This window comes from Erigeron canadensis, chromosome 5, assembly GCF_010389155.1.
Source record: "Erigeron canadensis isolate Cc75 chromosome 5, C_canadensis_v1, whole genome shotgun sequence".
In the NCBI taxonomy this organism is placed as follows: Eukaryota; Viridiplantae; Streptophyta; class Magnoliopsida; order Asterales; family Asteraceae; genus Erigeron; species Erigeron canadensis.
In genome coordinates, this window is record NC_057765.1 from 34,253,777 (window position 1) to 34,273,840 (window position 20,064).

The 20,064-nt window shown below is 32.5% G+C and overlaps 1 protein-coding gene and 1 pseudogene across 2 annotated transcripts; one reads left to right on the plus strand and one right to left on the minus strand.

Moving 5' to 3' along the window:
- The first annotated feature begins 12,731 nt into the window (after positions 1-12,731).
- On the plus strand, positions 12,732-15,858 carry LOC122600798 (probable protein phosphatase 2C 72). 2 transcript variants are annotated; one of them, XM_043773562.1, is made up of 6 exons: positions 12,732-12,749; positions 13,217-13,257; positions 13,744-14,040; positions 14,186-14,300; positions 14,414-14,637; positions 15,419-15,858. In XM_043773562.1, exons 3-6 carry the CDS (start codon positions 13,753-13,755, stop codon positions 15,632-15,634), a joined length of 843 nt encoding a protein of 280 aa, XP_043629497.1. In that variant the 5' UTR covers positions 12,732-12,749; positions 13,217-13,257; positions 13,744-13,752; the 3' UTR covers positions 15,635-15,858. The 2 variants fall into 2 exon arrangements, with proteins under 2 accessions (XP_043629497.1, XP_043629496.1); XM_043773561.1 differs by lacking the exon at positions 12,732-12,749 and having other exon boundaries at positions 13,075-13,257.
- Positions 15,859-17,038: 1,180 nt separating this feature from the next.
- LOC122601653 lies at positions 17,039-19,676 on the minus strand (annotated as a pseudogene).
- Between the last annotated feature and the right edge of the window lie 388 nt (positions 19,677-20,064).

The window sequence follows — 20,064 nt, forward strand, 5'->3', positions numbered from 1 at the left end:
CCGAAAACCTAAACGACTATAGACCTATTACTTTTGGTGGGGGTGATTATCAAAGTGATTTCTAAAGTCCTTAGTGTGCGGTTAAAAAAGGTCTTGGGTTCGAACTCTCAAACAGCTTTTCTATGTGATCGAATGATTTTGGATGGACCTTTTTGATTTTGAACGAGCTAGTTTCGCGATTGGGTATTTGCAGCTTTTATAGCGTATCGCATCACCAGTAGTAAAGAATGGCAGATTGGGTATTTGCAGGTTGAAGGACTCGAACATAGCCTTACTTGCAAAAGTGGATTTGGCGATATCGAAAAGAAGATGGAGAAAGGTGATCGACTCTTTACACGGGTCATGTAGGGGTTGGAATTCGGTCTCAGTCAATAAGTCTTTGTGAGTGTTTGGAACTCCGATCCATAGTTCGTAAAGTCGATAAATGTAAAGTGGGAGGTAACAATTTGAATACAATGTTCAAAGGAGTATGTACGTGGAAGAGGAGATCGCATTCGCTTTTGGTTAGACTGATCTTGGGTCAATAACTCTTGTTTAAAAGATGAATTTCCTGTAATCTATCTTTAGTATGGAGACTGAGAAAAAATGTCTTGTTTAAGATCGTTTTTGCTTGGAAACTAAAAGATTCATAGGCTAACTCTAACTGGTACTCGACGCCTCTTTCCCTTGAGGCTCTTCAAGAATGGCTTTGATTTCCTTCAGGGTAATGCAAATGCAGATTATAGTAGTCGTTTCATCTTTAAATGGGCTCCCGGAGTACACTTAACACCCCTTGTAACCCTTGAAATTATATTTTTCCCTTATAATACTTGACACCCCATATAAATTAACTAAGAAACTTTATCCTTTTTTTTTCTATAATTTGAAATTATACTATTTCTCTATTGGCGTTTTTTTTAGTGACACATGTATCTTTGTTTTACTCCGTATTAAACATAAATAATATTTAGTTTTCTTTTTGTTAGAGGTTTGCATTATATATTTTTTTTTATAACTACATTGTTGATGTTTATATTTTATTATTTATTTGATCTTATGTTAGACTTTTATTATAAATAAATATAAAGTTTATTATAAATATAATGATTTATTAATATAAATAATTATGAGTCAACCGTGCAACACGCACGATTATTATCACTAGTAATAATAAAAATAACAATAGTGTGTCAGATTTCATTAGCTTTGAGCCTATTCGTATATAATTGTAAATTAGCTTTGTCATATGAAGTTTATCGATTTATTTAAGTTGAAGTCGAGATAATAGCTAAAAGAACAACAACAACAACAAAAATGATACAAAGCGTTACCCTTAACTTCTTTTTTTTTTTTTTTGACTTAAACATGTCATGCGATAGCCGAAAATGGATAGATAGCAAAGTGATAATCCATAGATAAATATGCCAAATGTAGATTTTATTTTTTCTGACATGTATTATAATAAAAAACTGATCGAACAAGTACACAAACTAGAGATACAATAATCATGGGCATTTTGATGTCTTAACCAATTAGACTAGGAGTCGATCGATGGTGGTGCTAAATCATTTGCCCCTACACAAATACAAGTGTGGTTAATACAGAAAGGAAATGTGAGTCGTGGGCAAAACGAATACATTCTTTGACGTCATTACATGAAGGAAAGTCATCCGCGATGAAACTTGGGGAAATAAGTTCATTTTTAATACAGTAATATTTATACAGTCACATAAAATTAAATAAAGCTAAATTGATTAATTACCATAAAGCAAAATAATAAATATAAAGAGAGTTGAATATTTTGAAGAAATCATAGCCATGATATTGTTGCAGATAAATTGTAAAGTCTATTAATTTGTTTGTGAATTACTTCGAATGATTTATATTGAACTTTTGAGTCACTGTTCTATTAAACCTTATTTATAGGCAAATTCCTTTTTGTCATTTAATTCCACCATTTGCAATTAATAATTTTTTATAATTTTTCAACAAACATTTATGAAGGGTTAAGTGATAAAATTTTTAAAAAGTTTTAAGTTATACCATATCATAAGGGAAATGATATCGTATCATCTTTTTGATTATTTTACTATACTGTATAATATTTAAAGCATACTGTACAAGGATTTAATACATAAATTTGATAAATTAATTAAAAGAAATGGTACCATTATCATTCCCCATATCATAACCACTGGGTTAAACCTCAGTGGTCAGATGAAACTTAGGGAAATAAGTTCATCAAACCTGCATTCAAAACAAATAAAAACGAAAATCTTAATAATATTTATACAGTTATACACATGGTAAAGTAGAAACGGATATTCAACAAGTGATTAATTACTCGAAAGAAAAAAACCAAATATAAAGAGAGTTGAATATTTCGAAGAAATCATAGCCATGATATTGTTGGAGTCTTGCAGATAAATTATAAAGTCCATTTGTTTGTGATTTACTTCGATTTATATTGAAATTTTGAGTCACTGTTTCTATTGAACTTTATTTATAGGCGAATTTCTCTTTTGTCATTTTGTCATTTCCATCATTTTTGCAATTAATAAACTTTAAATATTTTTTTAACATTTATGAAATTATAATAAATGAATGAGGATTTTCTTTTACCATGCCCTTTCAATGATAAAATTCTTAAAAAGTTTTATAGTTAATTATACCATATCATTGCAACATGAGATTCTTTACACTACTTCTTATAAACTCATCATCACTATGTATAAACCTCTCAAAAGTTGATAACATGTTTCATGGTAGTCAAATATAAATACATTATTGGAATTTATAATTTGAATTTTTTAAAATTTTTGGACGATTTCATTTTGCATAAGCTTAAAATAAGTATACACTATGGTTTAAAAGAAAAACATCAAGGACTTCTTCATCATTTTTAAACCTTCTTATAAACTCATCATTAAAGATAATGCTTAATCGTGCATGCCACATGATAGATAGAAAATATAAAGGATAGTCCATAAATACGATCTATTATGCTAAATGTAGTTTTAATTTTTATTTGATTGTATTAAAATACAACCGGGGCGACAATTGATTCAAGTACACAAACTTAAAGATATAACTGAAAATCATGGTGCACTTATTGTCAATTTTGACGTCTTAATCAAGACGAGCCGGTGGAGGTGCTAAATCATTCGCCCTTATACAAACACAATGATGTTTAATACATAGAGGAATTGAGATGATCGGGCAATAACTTGGATAACAATCTTTGACACTTTTACATGGAGGATAATCATCCGCAAGCGAAACTTGGTGAAAATTTGCCAGACCTACAAAACAAATGAGAACGACATTCTTAATTTGGTTAAAATATACAAACGTGTCTACATAAACAAGGCTTAGAGAAGTTAAAAGAACGAAATTAATACCCGAAATGAAAATAACCAAGATAAAAATGCTTGGAAGTTTGGAAAAAGTCATCATTATGTTTGTTGCAAATAAATTAAAATTTCTGTATGCTTGAGAATTAGTTCAATCTCATATGTGACTCTGAGTCATTTCGATTGAACTTTATAGACCAACTTTATATTACTTTTTTACTTTTTATTTCCATCATCTAGCATTCAATAAGTCTTTACGAGTCTTTCATATACAAAACATCAATTACAATGAACAAAGTAAATGCATGTCGCATGATCATTCTTATTTATTACTCTCTCCGTCCCATATTAAGTGTCATAATTGTAAATATTTTTGTTTGTATTATATAAAACTTGATATAACATATATAAATTGATTGGTACTTTTAATTGGCATAACTTTTATCAACTAATATATAACACAAACAAAAATATTTACGGTTAAAGTCGGAAGAAAAAGACTTGACGAGTCAAAAAATGACAATTAAAATGGGACGGAGGGAGTATGTAAATAGTCTTTTAGTCTCATCCGCTAAACGGGTAGTCTCAATATATATATATTAAAGGGAATCAAAATGATAACATGTGTTAGATGATGATTAACATGTATTTGGTTCAAATCTTCAATTTGAACCAACGTTGTATTTTTTTTCATCTAACAAAAAATAATAAAATATATGTCATATTCTAAATTTAAAAAGATAGATGTAAATATCAAGCAAAATAAATTTAAAAGAATAAGACATTTTCCAAGAAAAATAAGGCATGACTACAATTGAATAAAATATATTAAAAGAGTTAAAAATAACAATAACATAATAATTTAATATCAAATAATTAATGAACAAAAATAAAAAAAATACCAAAAGTTAAATTAAAGTGACACACAAAAAAATGTATGTTTCTTTTGTTGAGAAGTTAGGGTCCGTTTAGTTGGGGAACACAACCATTGTTTTTCATTTTTGTTTTCCAAAAAAACATGAAAAACAGAAAATGCGTTCAAATCATAGTTTTCCAAAAATGTTTTTCATGTAAAATAGAAAACACTGTTTTTCACTTTTCTATGGAAAATTAGAAAACACTTATTTTTATTGTTTTCCATTTTCTAAATTTTGAAAACCTCACATTGTTTTCCATTTTCTATTTTTGAACGCGTTTTCAAAATTTTCATTTGTTTTCTAGAGAGGGAAAACTATTTTCATTTTCTAGAAAACTAAAAATGGAAAACTATAAAACATTTTTCGTAACTAAACGCGTCCTAGGGTTTATGTTTTTAAAATAAAACCTCTTTAAATATGGCTTTATTTCTATGCAGATGGCTAAACTTGAATCGGAAACATTTAAATATATTTGGACGTGCTGAGTCCATTCACCTTTTACAAGTTTGCTTACAAATTGCAGAAGATGGCAAGGCCAACACCTTGTTATCCCGAGTGTTTTTTACGTAACCACATGATGGTCTATTGGGAGTACTATACATGGGGAGACTGGCTATGAGGACTGTGCAATTCGCAATGACGACTTATACGAGGTTGTTTATCAGACCGACAAAAAGTGGTGTGAAGTGAGAGGCTATGCAGGGGATGGAGACAAACTCATTAGGGTTGGTCTTAATCCCCTACATAGCCTCTCGCTTCCCACCACTTTCCGTCATCAGATATGCAACCTGGTACAAGTTGTCATTCCGAATCACCGTCCTGATAGTCACTCTTTCCTGTGTATAATAATCACAATACATCATCATGTGGTCACTAGAAAACACCCGGGATACCAGAGTGTCGGCCTTGCCATCTTCCGCAATTTGTAAGCAAGCTTGTAAAAGGTGAAATGAACTCACTACGTCGAAATTAAATTTAAATATTTCTGGTTCAAGTTTTTAGCCATATTTGTAGATATAAGCCATATTTATATATAGTAATGCGATCAGGTGCGAACTCCAACACGCACGAGAACGGTGAGAACCTAGGAAAAGGTTCATGTAAGAACAATTTGAATTGGAAGAACCATAAAAACTTATAAATTTTAACTTGATGTTCATATGTAAATGTATACTTGAACAAATTCGTTCATATATGAACATATCAGGTTATATTTAATACTATTCATGTTTATATGTAAACCGTTATCATATGGACCTCACAACACACACACACATACATGTGTTTGTGAGTTTGTGTGTATGTAGAGAGAAAGGGAGAGAGAAAGCGAGTGAGCAAAGAGTTTCATTGTTTCACAATTGTGTATTTATAAAAAGAATGAGAGTTTGCCATTTAGCCTTTAGGTACAAATGTGAATATATATTACATGTACAGAGATATTGACGTGGAGTGTTTTCATTGGAAGGTGTGGATTTTACTTGGATGTTCTATAGATAAGATCAACTTTCTATAAAAATAAAATATGTAAAAGAGAAAATGGTGGTGGGTCATTGTTGTAGAACACCTCAATCAAACCAACTCTTTTTTCAACTCAATTTGTGTCTTTTATTATATTTATCATCTAAGTTCTAATCAATCACACTAACTTAAATATAAATATCATACTTATGCTTTTAATATATATTCCTTTATATTTTATAGTCTTTGTTATAACGTTGTTATATCTCCGCGAAATAAAATTTATCCTAGAAGGTGGTCGGCCCTCGAGTGACTTTCGAGCACTAATTACCCGTAGCAAGAGGTCCAACAACCGTCCAACCATCTTTTTTCTGGCAATCGAATACAAGTCCACCAGACTTTGTGATGACATTTGACCAACAAATCCAGCACCTAAAGGTATGGCTTTCAAATTGTCTAAACATAATTATACCAAAAAAACAAGAATTACCACCAACATAATCAGTGGCATTTTTTAGAAAACTTGGATACTTTTCATACAGAATTATACATCTTCAACTACACCGAAGAAATCTCAAAAGAAGTAAATAATCTAACGATATCGTGATGGTTCCTTTTCTAGATCGGGTTGGATATGGATCTCCAAATCCCAAGCATCTGCAAGTACAAAAATCATGAAATCCAAAGAACAATTTGTACCAAGACTATATATTTTCAAAGTCACTCATGTATACAAAAAACTTATTCTAAACCATAAACCTTGGCCTCTCATTATCAATGAAGTCCACGATAGAAATTTCCCTAATATCAACAATTAACGTCATCATCATAAAAATAAATAAATATCATAACATTATCAAGAACAAACATATAATAGGAAAAAAAAAAACAATGAAAAACTCATAAAATTTCCCTAATACCTTGCAAAAAAGTCTTGCCTTTTTTTCAATATATTCAAGCAAATAACAGGAGTCATACATATTAACATATGTATACACCTCTATTCCTTGCTTTGATCGGCCCAGCAGCAACAGGATACCCATGAAATTGTTGGCTTGTTGCAACTTGTTATTGGGCCATGAGAACAAGTCCAAAAAATGGGCGATATACAATGGAGCTAATAGCCTATCACTGCATGACTTTTAGTTTTCCACGAAGGCAAAAGTTGAAGATAGAGGTGCAAATACCAGTTAATCGGTTCTGGTTATTTTTTTTAGTAACCGTAACCGGTTATTTTTTTTAAAAAAAATTAACCGGTACCGGTTAATAAACAGTTTTCATACCTAAAATCAAGAACCGATGTAATCGGTTTAGGTTAATAAAAACCGGCCCGATTAACCTATTTGGGTTTTTTTTTAACCGCTCACCTCTTAGACCAGATACTTGAAATCTTGAGACTGCCAAACGACCCAGCCATAGCCCAACAACAAAATTAACCCATCCAACCCATTAATATGTAATCTATTTAAAAATAAGAAATACAACTACTAAAGCTATCAGGGATCGATCGACTTTCATTGATTTTATAATTCAAGAATTGGGGATTTAGGTTTTTAGGGTTCTTCAAATATGCAGCCACCAGTCCACCACCATCGATTCAATTGTCTTTCCCCAAATCTACAAATCAACACAAATAATAATCTCTTCATAAAATCAATAAATCTCATTCTCCAATCAATCATTTTCTTTCGCTTCTCTTCATAAAATCAACACAAATAAACACAAAAACAGAACCGAAAATCATGGCTACCTCATAAAACTGTCCATGTTAGTTTTTGCTACTGCTACTGCTAGATTTCGAAATCGAGGGTTTATAAAACTGTCCAGGTGATGCTACTGCAATGGTAATCATTGAGTGTATATATATAATATGTATATTAATATGTGATTTAGGAAATAAATCGATTAACCGATTATTATATGGGATAATTAACCGGTTATAGGTTAATCGGGTAATAATCGGTTTGTGTTTTGGAATTGGTAATCGATCAGGAACCGACGGTTATTGATAACCTATAATCGGTTTGTACGGAGTCGGTTCCTAACTGGTTAGGACAACCGGTTTTCCTTCGGGTCGGTTAGGTTAACCGGTTTTTTTGTGCATCTCTAGTTGAAGAGTTCAATAAATCCAAGAAACTAGATTATACCGACCACTATCAATTTATCAAATAACAATCATCTAAGCTACAAAAAATAATCATCAAACCAAATCATTTGAACGATAGTTGACATGTAATAGAACAGAAGTCGTAATAGGTTTGTACATTCAATATGTGGAATGACATAAAATTTCTACATCATGGAATTATACTCAAAGATGCATTCAAAAATATCTTGTCAATAGTATTGGCCTTTCATGATAAGCTAACGTTCTTGTACCTTTACAAGGAATCTAAAACATATATATTTTTTTCTTTTGAATTTGACCAATTTTTGGGATCATCTACTCCTATCCACAAATATGGATGTAAATAGTCAACGTCTTTTGATAACAAAGATATATTGTTGTCCACTAGGTTTGTATATTGATCATCTTACTTATTAAAACATCAACATTTGATAACCGTCATAAGTCTGAATTCTGAAACAACTAATGAATATAACTAGGCTGTACGTACCGATGGGGTTTCTTCAAATTTTAGTGACCCTACCGTTGATGTATTTATCTATTTTTGTTTCTATAACTTTTTACTATATAATTATGTGATTTTCAAAAATTAATTAAATAGAATCGAAATGAATTAGAGAATCTCGTTGATTAGAATCGTCAACATCCGAAACCTTTTTACAAGTGGTTTACATTCTAATCATATTAGGCGTGTTCCTACAGTTATGAGTTATATCAACTCACATATAGAATATACTTATAGTTTATAAAACTTATGTTTCATGCAAACTATTAAAATTTGGCCCCGCAACGCTTACTCGTATGTTGAAAAAGTTGCATTATTATAGTGTAACAACATTGAACCTTCAACCGTCTAATTAAAAATTATTATGTCATTGATAAGTTTGTTTAAAATATATATTTAATTTATTAAAGGGCAACATCACATTAGGTTTATGCTAATTGTGGGGTTTCAGTTATTATGATTAGACTTTGTTATTGATAATTTGTCCTTATATATGTTAGCTAAAAACTTTGATATATGAATTACGTACTTGTCAAAAGTCAATACTATAAACACTTTTAAAAATTTATAGTAGCGAATACATATATTTTATAAGTGTAGAAAAACCAAAAATCAAAAATGAAAGAAAAAAAATATAATAAAACTTTCCAATATATTCGTTAAAAATCCAAAAGAAAAAGAGTTTGATAAAAAAATAGTATTGGTATGTGGTACATCATGCTATGGGATATGACAACGAAAAGTTGCAATATATTGGTTGAACTCAAAAAGAAAAAAATGTGCGAAAACCGATAAGTAACCGGTGTTTGAAAACCCAAATGGGATGCGCTGTGGCAAAATTCAATTAATGGTTCAGGATGTGTAGAGGACAAATAGTAGCTCGCTACATAGGTGATTACTATTCATCATTTAGTAGACGAATAGTAACTCGTCACACCGGTGATTACTATTCATCCTTCCATTTTTTTAATATATAGATATAATATAATAGATAAAAAGAAAATTATCTGTCATGAATTTCCCAAAGTAATAGCTGATTTAAAAGTTGTAATTGAATTTCATTTTGGAAAGGTTTACGCATATTATAAAACTATTAACCATTTCATTGGAAGCACTCTTTTTTTTTATAATATTTCACTTAATGCTTCTTCCAACAATAACATATTTTTTATCTTTTTCTCACTGTTATATCGACGCCACATTATCTATTTCTCATTTTCACATCTCATAATACGTTGCTGCCAACAATACTTATTCTTCACTTTTTTCTCACAATTTTATTATTTCCAATTAATTAAATACAAAATAAAACATTTTACTCATTTATCAAATAAATCATTTATCAAATAAATTTTTATTATTATAAAAATAAAACATTACATCATTGTAAAAAAATTACTATAAGTAAAAACAGTTACATTAATGAAAAAAACTTTACATTTAAAAATTATATAAATAAAAAAGACATTACACTAACTAAAAAAACCATTAGGTTGTTTGATAGGGGTCTAAATGTATACGACTTGAGTCTAGCAAAGTTGATGGTGTACCCTTTTATCGTGTAATTTCATAATTATACTCTAGGCTACAAGTTTTTGTTTTGCGGTGCAGATGAATCATTAGTCGGTGATAGATACGGATGATCATGTAAGTTTTCCCACAAAGTCGGCGACAAATATAGATGATCGAGTAATGGTTCTTAAAACTGATTTCGGGATACTTAAGTGAACCTGTCAATGTCCTAAGGTACAACAACCTAAGCGGTTAGTACTACTGGAGTGATATTAGCACCCGAAAATATACCTTCAAGAACGGAATGGAATGAATAGAAGGATAGGAAACTTGGTTGTGGATCCAATATGTTTTAGTTGTGTGTTTTTGATGAAGTCTAAGTGTCTTGATACAACCAACTTTAGTAAGTTAATAGGAGTGTTAGTGTAAGAAACTTGTTGGCTTGCATGATCACCACCAAGTGTTTCACTACTAGCTTAAGCAAGTGAAAAGTGCGCGACTAAAACGCCACATCGTCCACGGCCCCGGAGCACGGGCGCATGCTTCACAACCTCCTTACTAACTTGGGGTGTGACCACTTATAAGGAATTATTATTCTTTCAATATTCCTGTTTATAAGCACACTTAATATTTATACCATTAGCAATATAAGAAAAACTCACATTATTAAATATTAAACAATATACACTTCTAAGATTCCAATATAAGATATCCATTCATATTGATCAATTTATGTTTATATATTTCACCACATGAAAATTTCCAACACCATATACTTATCCATATCTAAGAAACCTCCACTTATCCATATTCCAATATAAGATATCCATTCATTGTTCTTACTGTGATCGAAAGTACACTGTTTACTTGGTTGTCCTATAAAATGGCTCGTATGGCAAGGGACCCTGACAATCTCCTGCTGCTTGACGTCAGATCCGTTAAGATGGTTAAAAAGTGAAAACCTTGTCAAAAAACCTTGTTATGCAAACAACAACTACTACAAAGCCGGATACTACTTAACTTACAGAGGGTTTTTATGCTTTTGTTAACTAATATTAGCGTTTGTTTAACTAATGGTTAGTATTTTATTTTACTATTTATAGAAATTTTATTATTTTTTAAATAATATGGAAATCATAAAAAATTAAAACAAAAATAAAATCAATCATTAAAATCAATCATTGGAAGTGTCACATGGCACAAGTCGCCCCCTACTTAAAAACCCACCCATTTCCACCTTTTTTGAGGGACAACTCTTTTTACCCCTCATGCCACATGACACAAGTTGTCTCTCCTCCCCTTCTTCCCACTCCTCTTAGGTCGCGTTTGGTTCACAGAATGTGATGGAATTGGAATTGAATTCCATTCCTTAGTGGGTTTGGTTGGTTAAAGATGGAGGAATCACATTCCGTTGGAATGTTAACATTCCTTCATTTGATGGAATTTCCATTCCTTGGAGATGGGGGAAGGAATTTCATTCCGTCCCTCACTCAAATCTTTAAAAAATCAAAAACATTCCGTCAAATTCCATTCTTTCAGATTCTAATTCCTTTGAAAGATTTCATTCCTTCCAAAAACATTCTTTAAACCAAACACGACCTTAGTCTTACAATTGTCTTGTTATGTGAATGACATTATATTAAGCTATTAATAAAAATAAACCAAAGTACACGATCACCATCATATATTCATATTCTATTGGTCGACTTGCCGTTTTATGTTTCACCCAAGTAAGGTTTAGAGAACATGACTTTAATTATTTCTTTTGTTATGATTAGATGAGTCTAAAGTTATTAAAACAATTAAATATAATGGTGACAACGAGCAAGGTTTCAACTGGAAGCTTACGCTGCTACACCTCAGATCGATATATATGTCCTTCAACTGAATCTTTGAGTTGCCCTCTTTCTTTTCTTTATTCTTAATTTTTTAATTAACTTTTTCTTTATTCTTTAAAAAGAAAAAAATGGTATTCTTTAGGTTATGTTGCTAATTATTCTCTCCTAATATGATTTGTTTTAAAGTATATAAAACATCTTTAGCCTCCTTTTTTAAAAAAATTTTTGAGTATGTTTTGTTAAAAGAAATGATTTAAAGATTAATTTGAAAATCACTTTATGTAAAAGTTCAAGTTAATTAGCTGGTGACAGTTTGTGATTAAATTGAGCTAAAGGCGTTACTTAACAAGCAATATAAGCCAGGTTGTGTGTTTGAGAATTATTAAAATTTACACATAATATACGATGGAATTTGCACAATTACATCAAACAACAATGAACCAGCCAAACCGAATTGATTCGAGTTGGTCGAGTCGGCAACTTGGCATAACACATTTAACTTACAACATGTTGATGCTTTATTATTAATTTACATGCTAGTTATTATATTGTACATGTCAAGTTTAATGGGTAAATGTAAGTTAAATATATAAGTATGTAACGTTTTAGTTAATAAAATAATTTGTTCTTTCAGTTTAATATATAAGACCTAAGCATATTTTAGTAATTTAGTTAATCCCTCTCTCCTACGATCTTGCTATATAATTTCACGAAAACAATAAAAATACAACATAATGCACAGTGAATGACTCATAGCATTTGACTTTTGGAAGATGAGATCAAGATTCATATTCTAATGATTTTTAAATACTAACTATGCATAATTGATGTTTCGGCATCATCAAGTTGCGGTGTTTGAAATTTAAAGTTGCTTTTCGTATTAACTTTCAAATTATTGATATAATAATACTTTCTTTATCAAATACCAAAAAGTCACCACCTTCGATAGCTTATCATACATAAAATGTTCTAAAAAATATTATAACTTTACCATCTCTTGGAGGTTAACGGAGGACATATTACATATTGAACCATTTCCATACGTGGCCTAGTAGTCAGGTATTTTTACTTTTTCCCAAGAGGTTTTAGATTTTTATGTTTGAACCTTACTAAGTAAATATCTTGAATGGCCAAATAGAATTTTGAAAACGGTGTATGAGGTTTTTCGATTAAATCACATATATCTGAATCAAAGAGTTGTCTGGCCAAATAAGTATGTGTTAAGTATATGTTACATGTAACATATATAATAGATATATACAATACATAAATACAAAAGTGTGTCACACAAATATAAAATACAGATAGTTGTGGGTGAAGGGTCCCATCCCATGCCATTTGGTTTAGTATAAAGAGTGTGTTTTGAGAAGGCTGGCTTATTAATTATTACAAGTATATTGAAATGGGTATCTGCATATCCAAAGCATCTCCAGAGATTCATGAGATAGACTATGGTCATGAAAATGTTATTTATTACCAACATACTGTTTCTGATCAAAAGATTGGTTCCCTCCATACTCACCAAGGATCTAAAGGATTCAACCAAGATGCTGCTATTATTTACCAGGTTTGTTATCTCAATGCTAATTAAGTCTCTTTCATTTTTAAGTAACTTTTATTTGAACTTAACTTGGTCAAGCTATATATGCTTATGATTGAATGATATCATAAGTTGTAGGCTATGATCATTAAGTTACATGCACAATCTATACAATGTTCTTTTACTATATGCCATATGATTCAATAAGATGCCTTAGCTTCATATACCAAGAAATATTATGGTAACTTTTGTTAATATCTTAGACCGAATTAAATTTCATGAAATGAGGAGACAACTTGGCGCAACGTAAGAAATTGCTCCCACAAAGTTTTGACGTATAATGTACTTTTTGTTGGTAGAATAGGAAAAATATTGATATATTGATCCAATATGACAACATAAAAAAAGTTTATGTGCTAAAGTTTTTAAAATTTGCCTTTTCAAGTTTTATTTTTTAGTTTTAAACTAATTGATAAAATGATTAATTTTTCTTAATACTTTTTTTGTATGAAGGATTATGGTATGGATGATGGAGTATTTGGTGGGGTGTTTGATGGGCATGGCAGAAATGGCCAGATAGTGAGTAAATTTGTGAGGAACAGGTTGCCATCATTAATCATTAACCAAAGAAATGCTACCATGGCAAAGGGCAAAACCGTAAATGAACACGATGAATTTGAATCCAAAGATTTCCATATTTGGAAAGAAGCCTGTTGTAGTGCCTTCAAAGTCATGGACAAAGAGATTAAGCTTTTGGAACATATAGATTGTTCTTGTAGTGGCACAACTGCTGTTATTGTCATCAAGCAGGTACCATATCACAATCTTATCGTAAATTTAAGATACCCCAGATGCAGCGTTAGCTTATATAGAACAAGCTAACACTATGTCAAGGATATTAATTTTCAAATGGCATGAACTCATGAAGTGTAAACCGCTTGGTTTTGTTTGACAGGGTGAAGATCTGATTATTGCCAATCTTGGTGATTCTAGAGCAGTGCTAGGAACAATTGCTGAAAATGGAATTATGCCGGTGCAATTGACTACTGATCTTAAACCAAGTGTACCTTGTAAGTATTAGACTCTACAAACCTTTTATTAAAAATGTAGAATCTGAGCCTGAGCTAGGTTTCTGTTGTATGTGCTTTTATATGGACTAATGAATGATTTATTTTTTGTGCAGCCGAGGCAGATAGAATAAGGAAGTCAAATGGTAGGGTGATGGCACTAAAAGAAGAACCACATATAGATCGAGTGTGGTTGCCGTATCACGACTCACCAGGCCTAGCCATGTCTCGTGCTTTTGGGGACTTTGTCCTCAAAAGCCATGGGATTATAGCTGTTCCCGACGTTTCCTACCACCGATTGACCCCTAATGATCAGTTTCTAGTTCTTGCAAGTGATGGGGTAAGTCAAATATATCCACACTTACTAATTATTATAACTATAATGATAGGAAAATCAATAATTGATCTAGAATTTGGTGTTAACTAGTTATTAAGATAATTAAATATTGGTTAATGTGGGGAATGGGGAATATTAGAATGGGTTATAACAAGTCCTTGCATAACCTCACAGCTACATATACTTTCTAAGGTGATCATTGAACAATATTTTTTAATTATATATAAATTATCAGTTATATGAGAAATGAAAATAAAGACAAAACGAGCCAGCCGAATTCCAGTCTGACCTATACCTTTATACCCCTTACCAAATAAAAGGTGACAAGATGGATGGGTCAGACAGGTTGGGTTATGGGTCAATATGTGTCCTTTGTTAGTACATATTGAATAACAAATGCCTATAACATATATGAAAATCTATATCGCTATGATGTTTATATAAATCTTGTTAACCCTTTAACCAAAAGGTTGTGGGGTTCAAGTCGGTTATAGTCAAAATGTTTGGATCATTTTCCCTTTCAAAGTAATTGAATCTTTAAATTAACAATTTTGAACCATTCAAGCTGTTTTATATGTTCCTCTTTCTAGCTATTTTTATATATTGATCTGTCTGACCCTTTCAAAATAACACAAATCCACCCGTTTATAAGTAAATCTACCAAATGCCACCTCACCTCTCCCATTACTTAATCTACCAATTTGCTAGTTATAAACACAACTAAGATAATTGTCTTTATGCACTACCCGGTCAAGTGTTTACCTGACATCGATGAAAATTTTAGGTGTGGGATGTACTTAGCAACAACACAGTAGCATCAATCGTGTGGGGAGCAGAGAGCGAAGAATCAGCAGCAAAAGCAGTAGTCGTAGCAGCAATCGCTGCTTGGAAACAGAAGTTCCCTTCGTCAAAGAGGGATGACTGCTCTGTGATCTGCTTATTCTTACAAAAGAAATTGCAACAAGACTCGTATGATACAACTAAAGACGCATCTTTGTAGTACCTAACTGTCAAAAATTCTTTGATATACTTATGTAGTGGACCACAAAACAAGGAGACATACAAGGTCTTTTGCACTGATGCATATAAAACGTTGAGATAAATTTTTTCATGTATCTTGTTGGGGTGAAATAAGTTTGTTACTTGACTAATGGGGTGAATAGGTTGTACAACATATTTTCAATGTTTCAATAAGATTATACCATAAATACAACACGATAAATATCTTGAGATGGTCACGAAAAGGTTCTAAGAAACAGCCACAGGAATATCAGTCAGGCCGCATACATCAGAGAAAAATTGCTCGGACTTTCTCTGCTAGCCTGAAAAGGCACCCCTCTCTCTTTTTAATAAGTACAACAACAACAACAACAACAACAACAACAACAACAAAAATTCATAATTTTTATTAGACAGAACCTATATGAATAGAGTTTCATATTATAGTCAAATGTCAAACTGCAAAACCAATACATTAAATTCATGTAGTTTTAAATATTATACTCTGGTCCTTTTTTTTGGTAACATGGTATCTAATACTGTAATTTTGATTCAGTAATCAAAATCATATTGATAGAAGTAGTAGTGTAACCCCCATCGATAACAAGATTATGACCCGTTATAAATCCAGATTCATCAGTAGCCAAAAACAACACAGCTTCTAAAACATCTTCAACCTTCCTACATCCCCCTTTCTGTAAACTCGCTTTCTCACTTACTTCTTGTTGCACTTCTTCAGTGGTGAGAGAGGACACAGTTCACACGAATACTATATGTGCCTAATACACATCAAGAGCTTCTTGTCACAACGAAAAATTGCCTCTTTAATTAGTCAATGTATAGGCATGTGATCCAAGGTTTCGCATGATAGCGGATGTACTTGACGAGCTTATGATTAACCACCTTTACCACCTAAGATCCTTGCACGTGCAGCGTACATTATCCCATGTTTTACTCTGCATTAACTCCGATCAGTTGTGAAACCCTTTTCATATCAAGAGTAGTGATGCTTCCCTTCACATCTACGAGATTTTTTTGTTGTCAAATGTGGGGTAGCTAATTAAATATATAGGAATTAAGTTCCTGTATTACATATAGAGGTGGCACCTTCGACCAGTATACGATAAACAAGTGCTCATATGAGTGAAACTTATAAAGCATAAGAAGTTTATATAGTCAGTAGTTGATATAGGTTTTGGTTTAATTTGAAATTGATTTACAACTATATATGGGTCCGAGTTTCATAAGATGCAAATTTGGATAAAACAATATAGGCTTTCTGCTTCTCATTTCACAATAAGAATACATACTAAACCATATGTGTGAATATGTATAACAGAACTCATGATGTATAATATCATTCAATAAATAACAGATCATTTCCGAATAACATAATAGAGTGGCATTTCATTTTGCATTAGGCATATCACATATTCACATTGATGATTTCCTTTTTTCTTAATCATTGTTGTTCAACGTTCTAGATAACTGATGCTTGTGCTGGTCATAGTAGCGCCAACAGAATGGACTTCAAGGCCATATGAAGCCGCGTGGTACATGCTCAATGGCATCTTCTTTGAAAAAGTTGGAACTGCACTCTCAAACTTGAGCACCTGAATTGCTTGCTGGATCGATGGCCTCCTACTTCGGTCAGGGTGTGAACACCATAACCCCACCATCATCAAACACTCGGCTTGTTTTGAGTCAAATTCAGTTTTCAATCTTTTGTCCACTCCAGAAAGTAGCTCACCTTTAATATGTAAACTCCAAACCCACTGCACCAACCCGAGATCAAAATTTGGGTCAACTACAAAAAATTTGTCGTTTGTACGCACCACTTTTTAAAAATGTGAAAAATTTTCCTAAGTTGTTCGCACTTAAAAGTGCGAAGAAAATTTTTAGGCGTGACATATAAAAGTGCGAAGAAAATTTTTACACACTATTAAGTGTGTAAAATATTATATTTGTACGCACTTTTATTTGTAAAGATAATTTCTTCGCGGGTGATTTCTACGCACTATAAAAATCATTTCTTCGCAGGTGAATTTTACACAAGTGCGAAGAAAACGCCCTCGAAAAAATGATCTCCACGCTAATAAGTGTGTAAAGTATAAAATTTGTACACACTTATTAGTGTGAACATTTTTCTTCACACTTTTAAATGTGAAACTTCTAGCTTTCTTCGCACTTTTTAATGTAGACTATTCTGTACACATTTTTAAGTGCGAAGTATTCAACAAAATTTTACACACTTTTCAAAAGTGTGTAGAATAAAGTGTGTAGAAATGATTAATTTGTTGTAGTGGGTCAACTATATCCGTTACCTTGTGTCCACAAGCAATCTCTAATACAACCACGCCAAAGCTATACACATCAGACTCTTTGCTGGCCTTTCCAGTTGCCGCATACTCAGGAGCCAAGTAGCCTAAAGTTCCAGCTAAACACCAGTTGTTTGTAATCCCAATTCATGGTCGATTAGTCTAGCCAACCCAAAGTCGCCAAGCTTCACTTTGAACCCTAAATCAAGCATAATGTTGCTCGTTTTGATATCTCGATGCACCACACATAGTTCACACTCTTCATGGAAATACAACAATGCTGAAGCTCAACCAATAGCGATTTTGTACCTCAAAGCCCAATCAAGTGGGCTCTTTTTAGTAAAGAGGTGAGAGTCAAGGCTTCCGTTTGTTAACAACTCATAGACTAGCAACAATTGAGTGTGATCATGGCACCAGCCAATGAGTTGCACCAAGTTTCGGTGCCTTAAACTACTAATGATCTTCACTTCTGTTAAGTTTCTTTCTTTCCTTGTTTAGAACCCTGTGATATTCTTTTGACATCTACCGCCATGCCTTCACGTGATTATAAGTAGCCTTTATAGACACACCCGAATCCTCCCTCCTCCAACTTCCGATCTTCAGAGAAGTTGTTGGTAGCTAAAGCAAGATCTCTGTACGAACCTTTTGGGTCCTACTCCTATTTCAAGATCGTTGTTTATTGATGTCAAGGCAACCGTCTCTAATGATTCATCAGCCGGTTTCCTTTTCATCCAACAAAATATAACACATGTTATTAAGCCTGCTACAGCTACAACAACAAGAGGGACTGTTATGCTTAATACTTTTTTTTTTTTCTTTTTGTAGTATCTTCGGTTTCTTCTACTATATCCAAGCTAGAACTGAACTTCCAGTATCTCAAGGTATGCTTCTCTTTATTACAGCCTGTGGCAGCCGAAAACCCAATTGTTACCCACTCGGGAAGAACTTCACGAAGATCAACTCAATAAGAAAGACTGTTATTTACTTGAGAAGTACTCGTATTATCAGACCCATAACGCCAAAACAGGTAAAGAATGTGAGTGGAACCATTAATTGTAAGAAACCCAGGCATCAGCAAGTTCTCCACTATGCAAGTTAGCATTCCAAGCAGTGTAGTTAACAGAACTGATCGAGTTCACGTTGATACCCACATGCTCAAATGGAGGGTCCCAGTTCTTGTTTGGAAAAGAATCAAACTCAACAACGATCATTTGGTTTTTGGGATCATCAAGGTAAGTTAAGTTAAACAGGCCTAAAAGGCAGTGACAGAGTTGGGTAAAGCCAGCCGGGGCAAGAAAGAATGTGAATCCATGACCATAGGAGGACGGTTCAATTTGTGTATCTATGATGAAAGTGAAATGAGTGTCGAAATCTGAAAGCTTTCCAGATTTTCTGTCCCATATGTGGACTGCATCTGCAAATTTAGCATGGCCATGATTTTCGTAATTTATTACGTTGAACTCTACGCCTCTATTAGATGGTTTGGCATCACCCCAATAGAGTATATTTGTTGCACGAGAAACAAATATACTCTATTGGGACTTGTGCGATGAACCTGATCGAAAGTACTTCGATTGAATGATTAGCAGTTTACTTCTTTATTTGCATGACATATATACTTCTTTAGATCAACACTTTAACTGATGTCATCAATTAATGCAATATTAGCGAGTTGACAGTTAAGTTAGAATTAATTTAATTAGTATGCAGTACCGCATTATCCATCAGTCTATATTGAAACACAAACTATCTTTCCTGTATGCATTCTTTTCCTTAAATTTCAACCAGAAGATATTTGAATATTGTCTTCCCGAGAATTTGACACTCATTAGCAAAATAGCAACTAATTATTAGCGCCACAATGAGGAGGTTCAGAAACGCAGAATCTAATTCTCTGATCAACCTTGCCAAAATGGACATCATAAGGGTCTGCTAGAGTACTCTTTAATTACTACTCGTACATACAAGCCGCGATCATAATGGTAACCTGTGTATGTAAAAACAAGGAGCTCCCCTAAAACATCAAAACAAAAAAACAGCCTCTCAAAACACCAGACCAACATCAATCACACTGAAACAAATGCTATCCTATAGAAGACATTAAACTAACAAA